Genomic DNA, 16,626 nt, shown 5'->3' on the forward strand with positions numbered 1-16,626 from the left:
ATGTGAAATAAGCCTTGTCCTTTGCTCCTTCATGATAATGCTGGGTGGTGCTGCCCTGCAGATAAATTTGATGTAGGGATTAGGGAGTTTAGATTTACATTTAAGGCCAGTTATTCTTGGTGAGAAGGCACTGTTCACATCTTTGTTTCCTCTTCTCCCCCAGCTATGTTGCTGTAGCTGGACCCTAGTGATTTTCCTTCAGCATATCAGTGTTTAAAAATGTGCATGTTCTGTGGCTCTTAAAAGTGGTCAGAAACACCTAGTAGTCTAATTTCTCCCTCTTCTTCCCTACACTGGCACAATTCTTCATCTCAGCATGGTACTCTCAATGTTCTCAGTCCCATGTACTTCTGTTATGGAACTGGTGAGAAATTTGAGCGTGAATACAGTCCAAAGTCCAGCACTGATTATCACTGCTGTGCACCATATGACCTTTCCTGTTTTCAAATGTAAATAGATGCTTTCATGTGACATAACATAGTGTCATGTCTAACAAACATAATGATACATTTATCAAAAGCCCCGGACAATGTGTTCTGACTCATGGAAGCTTAAAATAACTACTGCTAGAGCCACACTCTCTTAAAACCTTGTTCACTGTTGGAGTCAGTTACTCTGTCACCACAGACTGATCTCAGCCCAGCAAGGGATTATCCAGTGTGACCCTCTTCCTGTAGGTAAAAACTCAGTGTAGTTGTCTCCCAGGAACCAGTGCGTGATACCACAGCACTCTCCCAGGAAAAGGATCTGGATCTAAGGGAGGATATGGCACACGAGAAGGTCTCATCTTGCAATGCAGAAGGGCTTCAGCAGGAGTGTGTGGCCAGATTCAGATGAGAGGCAGCTGCTTCTGTTTCATTCACTGCTGATACCAGTCCTCTGCTAAGGGAATGTGTGTGCAAGTAGTATGATCCCAACCCTGAATCTGGTGAGTATCTTGAATTTGGAATTTGGTTCATGGCCATTGTGGTTTGGTTTAGGTGTATTTGTGTGTTGGGTATTTTCCTATAGAAGACTGGCGTAAGACATCATGGCACTAAACTCTTTTTTTACAAAGATTGCATAACGCTTATTGTTGTGAAATGTGTTACTGCGTGAAGTGAGTCAAGCATACAGAAAGTAATCCTATGAAATCTACCCATTATCCACGTAACAACTCAGTCTGTATAAGACAAGGCTGTGTGTAACCATTGGTAACAATAAACACTTCTTCGAGGGAAGTGCAGCAGAAAAGCGTTTCATTACCTGACAGCTGAGTCAGAACCAAAGAAGGTAAGAAATGGGCAACCAGATACAAGTAATTTTTGTGCATGTGTAGCTTTAGCTTCAAGATCTCTGCTGGAGTGCTATACAGACATGAGAAAGCAGGTTGCAATAGGCAAAAATTAGAAATTGTGGGTCCCATTCATGATGGTTTTCCAACAGAGACCTTTAGGACCAGAGTTTTTCAGAGCTCAGAGTGGTGTGCTCACACCAGTCAGCTCAGAGTGGTGTGCTGGTGACTCTGCTTAGACAAACAGCCTGCTGGGCAGCCCTGCTGTGATGTGGAGCTGCCCCCAAATGCCACAGAACCCTGAGCCATTGCCATAGTGAGCTGAGGCAGCACAGCTAGTGTCTGTGCTGCAGCACCGAGCTCGGGGCCAGCCGCCTGCCTCCTGCAGCCCTGCCTCCTGCAGCCCTGCCTCCTGCAACCCCTGTGCCCTCCCGTTTGGCTGGGAATGTGGCAGTGCTGGTCTTCGCTGAGATTTCCCAGACTCTGGCTTGTTATCCGGCTGTGACCTGGGCTTGCCTGGAGCTGGATTACTACAGCAATGCCACACCTGCACCATTCGCAGATCTGGCAGGTGATGTGTTTCTTCGGCTGCAGCACAGTGGTGGCTTCTCTGCTGGTGGAGCAAGGCAGAATTGCTCAATGCTGCGGCTCTCTTGCCGTTGATGTGTGAGGCTTTCCGGGCAGGGTGAAGGCATCTCCTGGTGTCGGCTTTCTGCTGCTCTGGGGAATTCCCAGGTTTCTGCAAGAATTTCCTTTTAAGTCCCCTGGCTTTGCTTGTCCCCGTCCTCCTTCTGGGTGACTTCCAGGCTCCAGACATGGGGCTCCCTAAAGCTCATACCTCTGCCGTGCTTTTGGTGCTGTCTGCTCTGGAGGCCTGTGCCCTGGACAGCTACATCACAGGTCTTAGAATCATAGAATCTCTGAAGTGTCAGTTTGTCCTGTTGAGGATTCATAGAATCATAGAATGGTTTGGGTTGGAAGAGACTATAAAGATCATCTAGTTCCAAGCCCCCTGCCATGGGCAGGGGCACCTTCCGCTAGACCAAGTAGCTCCAAGCCCCATCCAACCTGGCCTTGAACACTGCCAGGGATGGGGCATTCACAGCTTCCCTGGCTAACCTGTGACAGTGTCTCACCACCCTCATAGCGAAGAATTTCTTCCTAATGTCCAATGTAAACCTATCCTGTTTCAGTTTAAAGCCATTACCCCTTGTCCTGTCACTACATGCCCTTGTAAAAAGCCCCTCTCCAGGTTTCTTGTGAGCCCCCTTTAGGTATTGGTATTTTAATGGTATATATAGGTATTTTTTATTTATTGATATATATAGGTATTTTATTTATAAAATTCTATACGGCAATTGTTTCCATGAGTCCTGGTTTCAGACACAGTGTTTTGTGTGAGTAATTTCAAATTTTTTATTGTGCAAAAAATGCCTTTTGTGACAAAAAATAGTAAAAAAAACCTCTGTATTGTTTAATTCTTTCTCAGGGGACAAGCTAGTATGTTAGCTCTAGGCAGAGAGATCAGCACAGTTCAAGGGTTAGTTTACATTGCAGTTTGAGTCCAGAAAGGAGGGCACTCTCAGGGCACCTGCCACAACTATAATAAGCCATTGACTGATGACATGATAATTGTACCTTGGGCTTCATCCAAAAAAGCATGGCCAGCAGGTCAAGGCAGGTGATTCTGCCTCTCTGCTCTGCTCTCATGAGACCTCACCTGGAGTACTGCATTCAGCTCTGGAGTCCTCAGTACAGGAAAGACATGGACCTGTTGGAGAGGGTCCAGAGTTGGGCCACAGAAATGATCAGAGGGATGGAGGACCTCTCCTATGGGAAAAGGCTGAGAGTTTTGGGGTTGTTCAGCCTGAAGAAGAGAAAACTCCAGGGAGACCTTCTTGCAGACTTTCAGTTCTTAAAAGGGACCTATGAGAAATATGGGGAAGGACTTTTTAGCAGGGCCAGTTGTGACAGGATGAGGGGTAACGGTTTTTAACTAAAAGAGGGGAGATTCAGGCTGGATGTGAGGAAAAAATTCTTTACAATGAGGGTGGTAAAACACTGGAACAGGGTGCCCAGAGAGATGGATGGTGCCCCATCCCTGGAAATGTTCAAGGTCAGGTTGGATGGGGCTCTGAGCAACCTGATCTAGATGAAGATGTCCCTGCTCACTACAGGGGCATTGGACTAGATACCTTTGAAGGTCCCTTCCAGACCAAACTATTCTATGATTCTAAGTGGTGAATGAATTCCTTGTTCTGCTTTGCTTTACTGTCTATCTCAACCATGAGTTTTCTGATTCTCTTCCCCCATCTCACCAGGGGAGAGTGAACGAGCACCTGTGTAGGGCTCTTGCCTGCTGGACCTTTGAAGGTCCCTTCCAACCCAAACTATTCGATGATTCTATGATGATTCTATGATTGACGAAAGGCAAAAAGCGTGGCAGCACCGTGTGTCTTCTAAGTGCAGACAAATCAGCTATGCTCTGAAACATGAGGGCTGCACTTCAGGCAGGTGGTCTGCCTTCAGCACTGGCTGATTTTTTAACTGATAGCAGCCACATGCTGTAAGGTTATATGGAGTAATGGGTCATAACCAAGGGAGTCTAGGCTCATCCCAAGATGGGTTTGGAAGCATGGATAGGGATGTAGAAATGGAGTGTTCTCTCCACAGATCAGCATTGCTTCTGACATGCACTCTTAGCCTTTTGTTCATCTTTTATTTACAGCATTTCAAATTAGAGAAAAGATTCAATGTCTAGAAATGTTTCTTGGACTTCTTACTGTAAATAAATATTCTGATTGTTGGCAGAACCTTCCCAGATTACTCAATAGAAGATTATTTCCTTTACTCCTCCTCTTTCTATCTGGTTTATATTCCCCAAGCCCAATCTACAAGCTGCGAGGCACCAGCCATGCTCCCGTTCCAGCCTCTCCTGCACGCTGCAGTGTTTGCACTCGCAGTCCTTCAGGCCCTTGCCTCCAACACGTTCATTGCAGCGGTCTATGAGCACGCCGTCATCCTGCCGGATACTGCCGATGAACCTGTTTCTCCTGATGATGCTTTGGCCCTGATGAACAGCAACATGGATGTCTTGGAAGGGGCCATCAAGGAAGCTGCCCAGCAGGTACTATTGCGAGTGCCGTCAATTAGTGTTTTCTGCTCCTGCTGACCTTCATGATTGTCTGTTGATGGGTGAATTCTTGTTACGCCAGGGTGCGCGCATCATTGTGACTCCTGAAGACGGCATTTACGGCTGGCGCTTCACCAGAGAAACCATCTACCCCTACCTGGAGGATATCCCTGATCCAGCGGTGAACTGGATTCCCTGCACTGACCCCACAAGGTGATTTCTTCCGCAGTGATTTATATGTTTTTAAGCTAGTGTCTCATGGAGTCATGAACTGCTCCCAATAAATGCCCCAAACCGGCTAATTCTTTTAATCTATTAAAAATCCCAAGCACTGTAGAAATGAGGTGCATCAAAAAGAACTCTTAATTAGATGGTAATGGGATTATGCAAGGTAAAAATCATTGAGACACTTTCACTTTTAAAAATTGCAAGAGGAGAAAAATGAGGAAATGTTAGGCAAAATCAGTTATTAAAGCATGCAAGACTTTATCTCTTCAGACCAATTGTGAAAATCTTCTGTAAGTATCCTGTCAGATGCACAGATTAGGCAAGGTGATTCAGTCCTCATTACGTGTGGCTGGGTGATTTCTAAATCATATTATACAAAATATTTATCTAGATCTGAAAGAAGTGCCTTTTAGAAATCCATCCGCCTGCACAGGCTGCTGTGTTACACAGGGCTGCTCTGAGTGGTGTCAGCAGGGCACATCAACAGGACGGGGTTTGTGTCCAAGCTAAGCTTTTGTATTCTTCTTTCCTGAGGCTTTATGAAACCATATGTTAGTAGCCCTCAGCTCTAAAAGCTGTGGTCACTTTTTACTAGACGCTTATGGGCAGCTACCTTAAACAGAGTGAAAAGTCTTAAAAAAAGGCTGAAATAATCTTTTGAAATCAAGGCTTAGAGCTGCCTGAACAATTGTTTAAATTACTTTATATTTATGCCTACATATTGATTTATTCTCTCACTTGTTTTCTGAAGATGTCCATATCTTTGTATGTGTGTTAGCTTGGAACTATATTCACACAGAAAACAACATTGTTAAGGGTACAGAAAAGAAGAACACAGGGAGACCAGTTTTCAAAGGTGAAAATGACTGGCAATTAAGAATGATGTTATGAACAGAGAAGAAAGTGAACAGAAGCTATGGTTTGATCTATCCCTTTCCAGCACCTGGGGATGTGGAGTTAGTGGAATAGTAATTTTGAATGCATTTCTTCCATATCTCAATTTAAACTTGTAAATTTTTTTCTTTTTTTTTTTCTTTTCCCTAAAATACATCAGATTTGCTCCTGCTCCAGTGCAGGAACGACTCAGCTGCATGGCCAGGAATAACTCCATCTATGTGGTTGCAAACATCGGGGACAAGAAGCCATGTAACTCCAGTGATCCCAGCTGCCCCGAGGATGGTCGCTATCAGTACAACACTGACGTCGTCTTTGACCCAGAGGGGAAACTGGTGGCTCGTTACCACAAGGTAAGGAGGTGCTTCACGTCACCCGGTCATTGACTATCAGTATATTTTTCATTTCTCTGGTACCGATTTCAGCTGGTTTACACAATAATTTTATGTTATTGTTGAATGACAACCAATCTAGGATGATCCGATGAAAGAATCTTATGGACAGCAGGTAAAGCAGGCAAATGTTTGCTCGATCAGGCGTTATTCCTGGGAGCACTGCAGTAGCAGAGTGCATGACAGATATCAAACATCTAAAGGCTACATTTATGATAGTAAATGGGAAAAAACCAGTGACAGTTTTCCATACTCAGTAAATATTAGCTGGTCCTCGGTGCACTTTTAGGCAAGATAGATAGAGCTTTAGCAGGTGATGTCTTGGCAGGGTTTAGCAGTTTAGATTGGCTGGGCATTGCTTTCAGGGGGCAGATGGGGCACAGCCACCCCATTTTGCAGGGAGAAAGTGTTGGCTGGATGAATGCAAACCCACTGACCAGCCAGCTGAAGTATCTCAACCCCCAACTTTGCCTTAAAACCTAATCTCAGACACGAAAGTAGATGTTCATAATCTTGCCTTATTTTTAGTTTCTAATATGGCATTTTCTTCACCTGCAGTACAACCTGTTTAGAGGAGAAACCCAGTTTAATTACCCAAAAGAGCCAGAAGCCATCACCTTTGAGACCCCCTTTGGGAAGTTTGGCATTTTCACTTGCTTTGACATCCTTTTCCATGAGCCTGCTGTGGTCCTGGTGAGTGAATTGCAGGTGGACACCGTGCTCTTCCCAACAGCTTGGATGAATGTCCTGCCCTTTCTGACTGCGGTTGAGTTTCACTCTGCCTGGGCTATGGGCATGGGCGTCAATTTACTTTCAGCAAATACTCATAACATCAGCTTTGCAATGACAGGTGAGTTGCATTTGGGAAAAAGGAAATTGTCTTCAAAGTACTGGATTCAGAAGCAGGCAGGAATGTTTTACAAACAATGACGTCTCTGGAAAATAATGTTTTAATCAAAATAAAAATTTTCTTGACGTTGTATTGAACGTATTAAATAGAGTCAGGCAAGAAAATGTTGACTGTTCTGGAAGAGTGTAAATTAGGAAGTCCATGGCATGAAAATTTGATAATTGAAATGTGAAATTTTATTTAAAAAATAGGACAAAGTTTTACTTAATTTTCAACCTTTCATTTAGAAGCAGCATTTTGAGTTTAAAATTCAATCAACAGTTAAATGAAAAAAAAAAAATTTAAACAGAACTTAATAACCTAAAACTAAAAGGAGAATTCCTCTTGTATATTGAATAAACCATTTTCAGTTTTTGTGGCTGTTGAATAATTAGAGATATTTACGTTTTGGTTTGATCTGAATAGATATTTACTGCCACTTTTTTCTGTCAACTGAGAAAACATTGCTGTAGCTCCATCTATAACTCTTCCCTGAAGCCAAAGTGAAAGCCAGAAAGGAAAATTTATGTTCTAGATAGACAGATCTGAGTTTAAGCCACTGCCCTGGGTTTCCTTCCACGTAATTACCCCCATGGCTTCCTTCTTTGGCAAATATGCCATCTTAGAGCTCTGATTTATATTTAAATGAACCTAAGTTCTTTACAAAAAAAAAAAAAAAAGAGATGGTCCTGTGTCAAATTGCCAAATTGCCTTATAAGGCTCAGTTTCAAAATCCAGCAAAGCACAAAACCAGTGAAGTTTAGGTCACATTTTTACACTGCGGTGGGAATTTTAGCCATTCTGTGCTTTAAAATTCTTCCAAAATTCTCTGTAACATGTTGACTGAAAATAGCATCACTGAGCAAGCCCACTGGTGTGTCATGGGGGAAGCTGTCCCCGCTGATGAGCCGTGCTAGGGGTGCCGGCTGACAGAGGGCTGGTGGGTGTCCTTGGCAGGCAGTGGGCTGTTCACACCAGAGGGACCCGCCGCCTACCATTACGACAGTGAGACTGATGAGGGACGTCTCCTAGTAGCAGAGCTGAATGCACAACCCCGTCTTTCCCCCAACTACCCCCCGGCCATCAACTGGAGCTTGTATGCCACAAGCATCAAGAAATTTCCAGAAGAAGACACATTTCTGGGAGCTGTCCGGAAGGATATATTCACTTTCAGTGAACTCAGGCACAAAGGTGGAAATTACACAGTTTGCCAAGGAGACCTATGCTGCCATTTGATCTATCGGATGTCAAACAAGAGCAAAGATGAAGTTTATGTCCTGGGTGCATTTGATGGGCTTCATGGTTCTCTCATAAAATACCACTGGCAGGTAATTGTTTTTGTAGTGGGGAATGTAGGTTGTATCTGCCTACATCCCAACCACCTTAAAATACATGTTCATTACTGCATTGTGAGAACTTTTCTTGTTATCAAAACCAGTTCTTGATTGTTGAAAGCTTAGTGGTATTTTGCCTTTCTGTATCTTCTTCCCGCAGATATGCACACTGCTCAAGTGCAAGAGCACAGATCCAGAAACATGTGGGCAGCCGGTGGAGACAGCTCAGACCAAGTTTGAGATGTTCTCCCTCAGCGGCACGTTTGGCACCAACTATGTCTTTCCAGAAGTCTTGTACAGTGGGGTGCAGCTGGCCCCTGGGGAGTTCAAGGTAATGGGAAACCCTGGAACTGTTTGACACAAGGTTTTCCAAGCTGTAGTGCTAGAAACCAATAGGGCAGCAAAGTTACATCTAAGAACCATTTTCTTTGGTTCTGCAGACCATAACTCAAGGGAACATTTAAAAGGACAGATTGAACTAACCCTTACTGGTGAGAACAAATAAATGCTAAGGTTGAGAATCTCTTCAGTGTATTCTTTTGCAAATACACCTTCCCACTTTAGGTCCCAAATCTATAAATAGCAGCCTTCAAGTAGCCATTTTCTACACGTTTCTGCTAATGGAAATTTTAGGAAATAATTAAATCAAATGCTCTGAGAAATTGTTCAAGCAAGAATGATTATTGAGTATCATGCATAAAGAGCATACACCTTATGCAGTTAAAAATATTAAAGGGGATTTTGAGGGTTTTGTAGGGTTGGGATTTTTTATTTGAAACTTCATCATATGTTTTTGCCAAAATATGTTTTCATTCATAAACCTTAGATTACATTTTTGTGGTGGCTAGATGAAATCCTAATTGATTTGGAAGAGGTATTTAATAGCTTATAAGAGACAATGAAGACAGTGCAAAAGACTTGAAAAGTTTTAGGGCAAACAAGGGTGATTTCTTTACAAGGTAGGTCATCCTGCATATTTGTTTTGAACGGGACTTCTGTAAAATCATACATTTATTGGTATGCTAAAGTATGGCCATGGTCTAACTTAAAATAATAGAGAGAACTGGGGTTGTTCAGCCTGGAGAAGATAAGAGTCTGGGGAGTCCTTATAGAAGCTTTCCAGTACCTAAAGGGGGCCTACAAGAAATCTGGAAAGGGACTTTTTACAAGTGCATATAGTGACAGTACAAGGAGAAATGGCTTTAAGCTGACAGAGGAGAGATTTAGATTAGACTTCAGGAAAAAAAATTCACTATGAGGGTGGTGAGGCACTGGAACAGGGTGCCCAGAGAAGTTGTGTCTGCTCCACCCCTGACAGTGTTTGAGGCCAGGTTGGATGGGGCTTTGAGCAACCTGGTTTAGTGGAAGGTGTCCCTGCCCATGGCAGGGGCATTGGAACTGGATGGTCTTTCAGGTTGCTTCCAACCCAAACCATTCTGTGATATTTTCTCAATTAATACATGCTTATTGTTTGTTACAGAGGCTCTTAAAAAGTTGCACGTGTTTGCCATCTATGAACCACAGTGATTTTAAATTGATCTGTAAAAAGTAACTAAGAAAAGCAACATATGGTCAATAGTTTGAAATACCCATCCTCCATCTTGAAATTATTTTGGCGTCTACAAATTGAGAAAGATTTCAAATTATTGTCATAGATATGTGTATAACCTTCATTGCCCTGTATGAGTAACTAAGGAGAATGTAACAAATCAGTTATTCTCACCTTTTTATGAGGAGAAAATGATCTTTTTTTCCCCAAAGATGCAGCTGGAGGAAATTTTAAAGACCTTCGGGTCCAAGGGAATGTGGCAAAGCTATTGCAGAGGCAGAGAGAATTCTGGTTTCTTTCATTCTCATGGTCATATTTTAAAAGTGCTGCATCAAAATGTTCAGCATCTAAGGCCTACCCTTTCTGTGCTGTGCAATATTGCTACTCTGTTAGTGAACTATTAGCATCATGCTTTCCATTTTCAACTAGGTGCTACGTGATGGACGTTTGAAAAGTAAGCATGGCACATCAAAACCACTCATAACAGCGACGCTTTTTGGAAGGCTTTATGAAAAGGACCTGCCTCATCCTCTGCGAACGTCTCCATCCCGTGACTCAGCTGTTACACAGTCACCATAGACAGGAGGGGAATTTCCTACACTGATCCACCTTTTCATGAGTCATGGCGGTTATCCTGTATCATTTCTGTTCTGCAATCTTGCACTTCTGCTCAGCAGCTGTGTTAGTTGGATTTATTTAGGAGGAAATGATGTGATCACTCTGTTGTGTATACCTTGTTAATAATGCTTGAGCCACTGCAATTATTTTCAGTATGAATGCTCTGTCACATGGCATCTTTAATTAGAATTTTTTTTTTTCCCAAAGATATCATGTAGATTGCCAGGATAGCACTAGAAAGAAGACTGATACTGAAATGTGTGAAATTTGCCAGTTGCTGCCGAACAAGTCTTTTCTAAGGAAGACTTTTTGTCCCTTTTGCCCCTTCCTGTTTTTCACACTGCACCAAGTGTCCGTGTTTCTCAGCCTTACGCACCAGTCAATAGGGCCTCCCTAATACCTGATGGGTCTTTGCCTCATTTTCGCCAAGGGACTCCACAATGAAGAGAAAAACATATTCAAAATAGTTTTAGATGCAACCTTAGAGAGAGAGTGGTCCTCCATAATCCACACAGGCACTGAGTCTGGCTGAACTCTGTAAAGCATCTTCAGTTCTTCCGTCCCTTTGAGCTTGCATTGCATTGTGCATGGCAGATGCATGCTGGATCCAATGCTTTTCAGATCAGGCTTACCATATATGCATAGTATACTAACACCTTCTCCTGGATATTTGGAAAAATTCTTCAAAACTGAGAGAACATAGGCAATAGGCAGTGTTTTAGTACCTGAAACGTATTTTACCATTTAATGTGAGAAATGGGCATTATTTGGAACTTGTAGCAATGATATAACAGTCCTGGGCCTATTTTCTATTGTGTTCTGCAGCAACAGGCCTCATTCGCACCACATACACCTTTCGGTGGTCCCAGACTCAATGCTTATCCCACAGTCTTTTGCACCTACTGGCCTTCAGATTACTAAAAGCCCACATCGTGCTTAGCACTGAGCTGCATGAAGTGTGGCACATAAGAAACACTCTGGCTTCCCATCCCATACAAACCAACATATGTTATCCAGAAATTGCTGAAATCACACAATTTCTGTTTTCCCATGTGCTGCTGCGTCTTAGCACGCAACTTCAGAGGTTCTTTCCAGGACTTGCTTCATCCTGGAATTGAAACAGCTGAGATCGTACCCAGGGGAGGAACTGTAGCACTTGAGAGCAGTTATTCAAGATAGACAGGGCCTCCAGGTCATGCTTGCTGGTGCCCCAGCACCTCATCCTTTTCTCACCTGCCTTGTACTTGTAACCCAGACAAGTCTTTCATCAGACAAGGAAGTTTTGGTCAAGGGAATTTATGACCGACCTGCAGCACTGCTAATCCCAGATGACTGTAGTGCATATGGGGTGCAGATGGCCACGTTGCATGGTGGGAGCTGACCCTGCTCCCCGAGCCAGTCAGGTGCACCCCAGGAGACCCTTGTCTCCATAACGGGCAACAGTTTGGGAAGGGCAAACAAGACAGCATGCAGAGACTGTCCCTGCCCATGGTGGGGGGATGGAACTAGATAACCTTTAAGGTCCCTTCCAACCCAAACGACTCCATGATTCTATGATTCTCTGCTGGTTATGAAGGTCTGCACTGTAATCCTGCTGACCATGCAGGTCCATTGGTTTCCACTGGGGTCAGCAGTCAGGCACATACGGTGGAAATTGTGTTTGCAGCAGAGCATCCAGGAGCTTTGCCCTGGGGATGGTCCCTATGGTAGTGCTTCCTCATCCATCCTCAGTGCTGCTGACTTACCTGCCTGCCCTGGGAGAGCTCAAGGAAACACCCTGAGAAAGACAAGAGCTACCCTGACTTGTAAACTCTGGTACTGACAAGGATCCTAAAAAGGTTTTTAACTTGAACACATAATTCTCTCTGCAGCCCCTGAACCCTGCTTTTTCCCTCTCTACCCTAGAGGTAGAGATACGTCTGATACCTTTCTGTTCTAGTGTTGGTCACTCCTTGAGACAGCTCAGGCCTTGGCGCTGGTGGGGTAGGGATGGAAGAAAGAGGGAGCCCCACTGGGGGGGGAAGGTCTCTACCTCCTGAAGCCCTCTCACCTCACAGGCACTGCAAGAGCTGCAAAATCAGGCATGGAGCCAGCACTGCACCTCCTCCTCATGCGCCCTGCCGCTTGCCTCCATCTCACCCTTGGCTGCCCTTCAGGTGAAATATGCTTTTATTACCTGGCCTAGAATTGCTCATGTGGAAAAGAAAAGGATGAAAAAAGAAGAAAGTAAAAGAGGAACCACTGCTGGCATGACATGTGAACACACTTTGACTTTTGTTTCTGCTGTCGCAGTCAAATAAATCACTTAATTCAAATCCCTGGTCGGCATCGATAGCTTTTCATGCCAATCCACAAGAAAAATGTTTTAGGGAGAAATGCCCCACAGATACATCAGTGGCACTCTTGAAACAAATACTTTGCAGGTTGCTGGTACTCTAAATCCTGAGTAATTAATGTACTCCGAGTGGATGTGGAATTCATAAAAATCTTTCTGAAAAAGAGGAATACAGTTGGGAGATCTTCACTGAGCAGAACTGTAGACATTTAGCTTATTATTACTAGGGTTATCTTTAACTTATCAGGTAAAACTTCCCTAAAATATCTGTAGCAGTGGAGTCAGTTCGTTAGGGTTAATGAAATTGGGCCCCTGGGAAGATAAATAAATTTTACAGGAATATTTTTTCTTTTATTCTTTTGCCACATTCTGCTCCCTTGTCACTATTCAGGCTATGATAACGGAACATAGAAATCTCTCAGATATTGCTTGCTGGCATTTCTGAAGTATGGGGTACTTCCCAGACACATTCGGAGCTGACTGTCTTAGGTTGTCAGAGCTGGAAATGGCAGGGGATACAATTAATATTGCTAGTTAAGTAGCTTATAAGGCATCAGGAAATGACTCTTGAACCTCATATACTAGGAACGCAGAAGTCCAGGATTCTTTGAAAATGACATGAAAACCAAATCTGAAGAATAGTTGAATGATTTTGAAGATGTGCTGTACAGCTTTCCTCTCACTGAAAGGGTAACAAGGGTGCCATACAACAGACACTGAGGAGTTTATTAATCCCTTTCTCATTTCTGATGATAAAGCAAGAATTCAACCAAGCAGAGGATGAAGTTACACGGACCGTTACAGCAATCTGAGAATAGGTCCATCATTTTTATGCACAAGAACCATGAACCCTGCTTTTGTGTAGGGGTTCCCTGGAAGGAGTGCAAAACCCAAATAGTTCTTCAGCTGAGGAAGCTGGTGGTCACAATGACTAGATGAAGTTCAGTTTTAGGAAATGTGAGGTTTTTAATAAAGGCTGATTTCAAATGGTGCAAATTACAGAGTACAGAAGCAGAGAGGTAATAGACGGCTGATGCCACAAATTACATTAATCTAGAACAGTTTCTGTTGAATTAATGGAAAGTTAACCAGCTATGCACTTACATTCTTACTTGCTAGGTGGGAATTAGAAAACAGAGAATGTTAGCTCATCTTCAGGGGAAAAAAAAAGGGTCCTCTCCTACATGTTCCTTATGGGACAGAATTTGGGTTTCTGAAAGAGCAGAAGTGTTTATTGACTCTGGGACAAATATGCCAGAGAGGAAGAATCAAATTAAATTTTATGTACGTTATTTACGTCAATGACTCCACCTCAAAAGCTGCTCCAGATTGTATCCTCATGAACTCCACGCTTTTCTGAGCTGGAAAAGCCTGTTCTTCACACAACAGTATTTCTTCTTTATACCTTGATGTTGGTGGAAGCAAACAAGACCCACCTGTTTAAGGTACTTCTGATCACACAGAGAAAAACAAGTCCTTAGTAGATTATATTGATGCAAGGCTTCAGATGACAGTAGAAAAATACTGCATTAAAACAAGTGTAATCCAAACCTTAAGGCTGACTTAAGTAAGATTGGTAACAACTTTAAGGAAACTTTAATTTTGAGGAAAATCAAGTGTATTTTATTGTACATGTTGAATTAAAGGAAGCAGACCTTGAGCAAAACCAGAGTGACAGAATCTTAATAATCTGTGGGGCTTTTTTAGAGAGCAGGACACTACAGCCATGTCCTTGTACACATATTTCAGTTATCATAACCTCAAGTTATCCATTGAATAACATGGAACCGTGAGGTGCAGTCACAGACTGTGCAACTATTAGACCTGGTAATACAATAGTAAATGTTTATGAACAATTCGTTTTATCATAAGTGAATTACTGGCAGTATGGGATACTGTTCCCAGCTACACAGAATCAGTGCAAATATAGTGAGTGACAGGCAGAATGACCATGACCTGAGTTTGAATTGAAGAATTCATACATTTCTAATTAAGCAAGAGCCAAATTGTAAACCCACCTCATCAGGACAATGTTTGCAATGTCACCATCCATGACCAGGTCAGGAAAGTGGAAAAAAAAGAAATAACTTGCACAGGTCAATAAAGACAGCAGCAATTATTATCAGGCTTGTCACAGCTAATACTGAAACGTTTCTCAGTGGCTTGTGGTGGTCTATGAGATGTCATGGAGCCCAACAGAGGAATAATTCCAGTATATGTAGTAAAACTTAACCTCTGGACACCACAGACAAACAGCACCTCCTAGCGAAGCCATGGATGAGCATAACAGCATTACCCAGGGGTTTCTACCTGTGGATCAGGCACAGCTAGAAATGATCAGTCTTAGTGAAACAGAAATGTAGCATATTGGCAACAATGTGTTAATTCCTTTTTCAGTTTAGAAAATAACTAAGAATTAGCAGAAGCACTTGTAGCCTACATCTGTGAAAGTATTAAAATGTTTCTTGTAGCTATTCATTACTATAAAGTTGTAAGTGAAATACACCCTTACCTCTTCTTCAGTGATCCAATATTCAGATGGCATACAGCAGCTACCGAGGAGACATATGAAGCTCTTCTGGTGAAAAATCAAGCTGCCCGTGCATGTCTTCCTGAGACTGGGCAGCAGAAGGTGGGTATGAAGGAGCACAGCCTCTAACACTGGTAGTTTCTGCACTAGTTAAGTTGGTGTTCCTGCAGTGCCATGATACCAGCGATGCTCATGCACAGTGTTGCTGCTTCCTGCAGCGGCACACAACTGCGGAAGCAAAGGATGGCACCTGCAGGTGCCCCCTTAAAAATGTCCTACAGTGCAGCAGCACTGGCATCTGCAGTGTGTTGGGCTTGCAAATGGACAATTAGAAACAGAGTTGTTCAATACTGCTAGGAAAACAGCATACATCTGTTGTTGTCAAATCCAGTTTTTGTGAAAGGCAACAAAGAGTAGTCCATGAGAACAGAGGCTCTGGAAGAGTTCTTATTGACATATAATCCTCTATTGGTAATTTTAGGTTTCAGTGGCTTCCAGACCAGAATGCAGCATTTCAAGACCTTCATTTCTCCAAGAGCTGTCCCTCTTGTTCAGCCTGACATCCCGTGTGTCACATTCCCAAGGCCATACTTTCCTATCTCCCAAAGCCCACCCCAATCACAAATTCCCAGGGAGAAGTTGTAACATGAGCTTCACAGGTCTCGTTCAGGGCTCAGAGAAACCTCACGGGAGGAAGATGTGGAAGGCATACCTCTCCACCAGCACAACCAACCAGCTGGTGCACACAAACTGACCCAAAGAGGGTCAGTTCTCCTCCCTGGGCTTATTTCTTTCTGGAATGACTCTTCTTCTTAGGTTCCACAGCAATACTAAACCTCTTACTGTTTGAAGGGGTGGATGCTGGTCAATGAGCTGCGCTTTAAAAAGCAACAAGTGGCAGTTTGGCCACTGCTGATTTGTTATTTGGCCGTAACTGTTTTACAACAACCTTAGAAGGAATACTATATGGCAGGTTTTGTTTTGCATCTAGATAATCTTGGGCTGCTCACAACATGACCACAACATTTAATCAAGCGAGTAAACATGCTTCAAAGGAGTTCAATTTACCTATAAATAAAGCCTGTTAAACAAATATGAGTGTTACAGCCATGGTTTTGTTCTTAAGCAGGTGAAAAAATGAACAGTTTGAGCTACTATTCCCTTTTACAGCTGCTTCTGAGACAAGGGGCCAAGAACAGCGTTCATTGCACCCAGCATCCTCCAGCAATGTGCCTTGGGTTTCTGGACGCCGCTCCAGCTGTGGATTATGTGCCTGTCCTCACAAAATTTGTGTTACGCAGAATTGTTATGATGGTGAAGAGGCACAGCTGTCTTTTGAAATGGTTTTTAAAAGGAAGGAATGCCACTCGATTAGCAGAAAATGAATGAGTGACAAGATCAGACTTCTACCCAGCATGAAGGGAGAAAGGTAGGAGAATAGGTTTTTAAAA

At 43.1% G+C, this 16,626-nt stretch overlaps 1 protein-coding gene across 2 annotated transcripts; it reads left to right on the plus strand.

Annotated features, from left to right (window-relative positions):
* The first annotated feature begins 116 nt into the window (after positions 1-116).
* LOC115609599 (vascular non-inflammatory molecule 3-like) lies at positions 117-10,750 on the plus strand. Of its 2 annotated transcripts, none has more exons than XM_030490014.1 (8): positions 117-928; positions 4,159-4,400; positions 4,489-4,619; positions 5,689-5,881; positions 6,479-6,770; positions 7,767-8,137; positions 8,304-8,474; positions 10,122-10,750. In XM_030490014.1, exons 2-8 carry the CDS (start codon positions 4,188-4,190, stop codon positions 10,269-10,271), a joined length of 1,521 nt encoding a protein of 506 aa, XP_030345874.1. In that variant the 5' UTR covers positions 117-928; positions 4,159-4,187; the 3' UTR covers positions 10,272-10,750. The 2 variants fall into 2 exon arrangements, with proteins under 2 accessions (XP_030345874.1, XP_030345873.1); XM_030490013.1 differs by lacking the exon at positions 117-928 and adding an exon at positions 948-1,272.
* The last annotated feature ends 5,876 nt before the right edge of the window (positions 10,751-16,626 follow it).

The sequence above is a fragment of the Strigops habroptila genome, chromosome 6 (genome assembly GCF_004027225.2).
Source record: "Strigops habroptila isolate Jane chromosome 6, bStrHab1.2.pri, whole genome shotgun sequence".
Lineage (NCBI taxonomy): Eukaryota > Metazoa > Chordata > Aves > Psittaciformes > Psittacidae > Strigops > Strigops habroptila.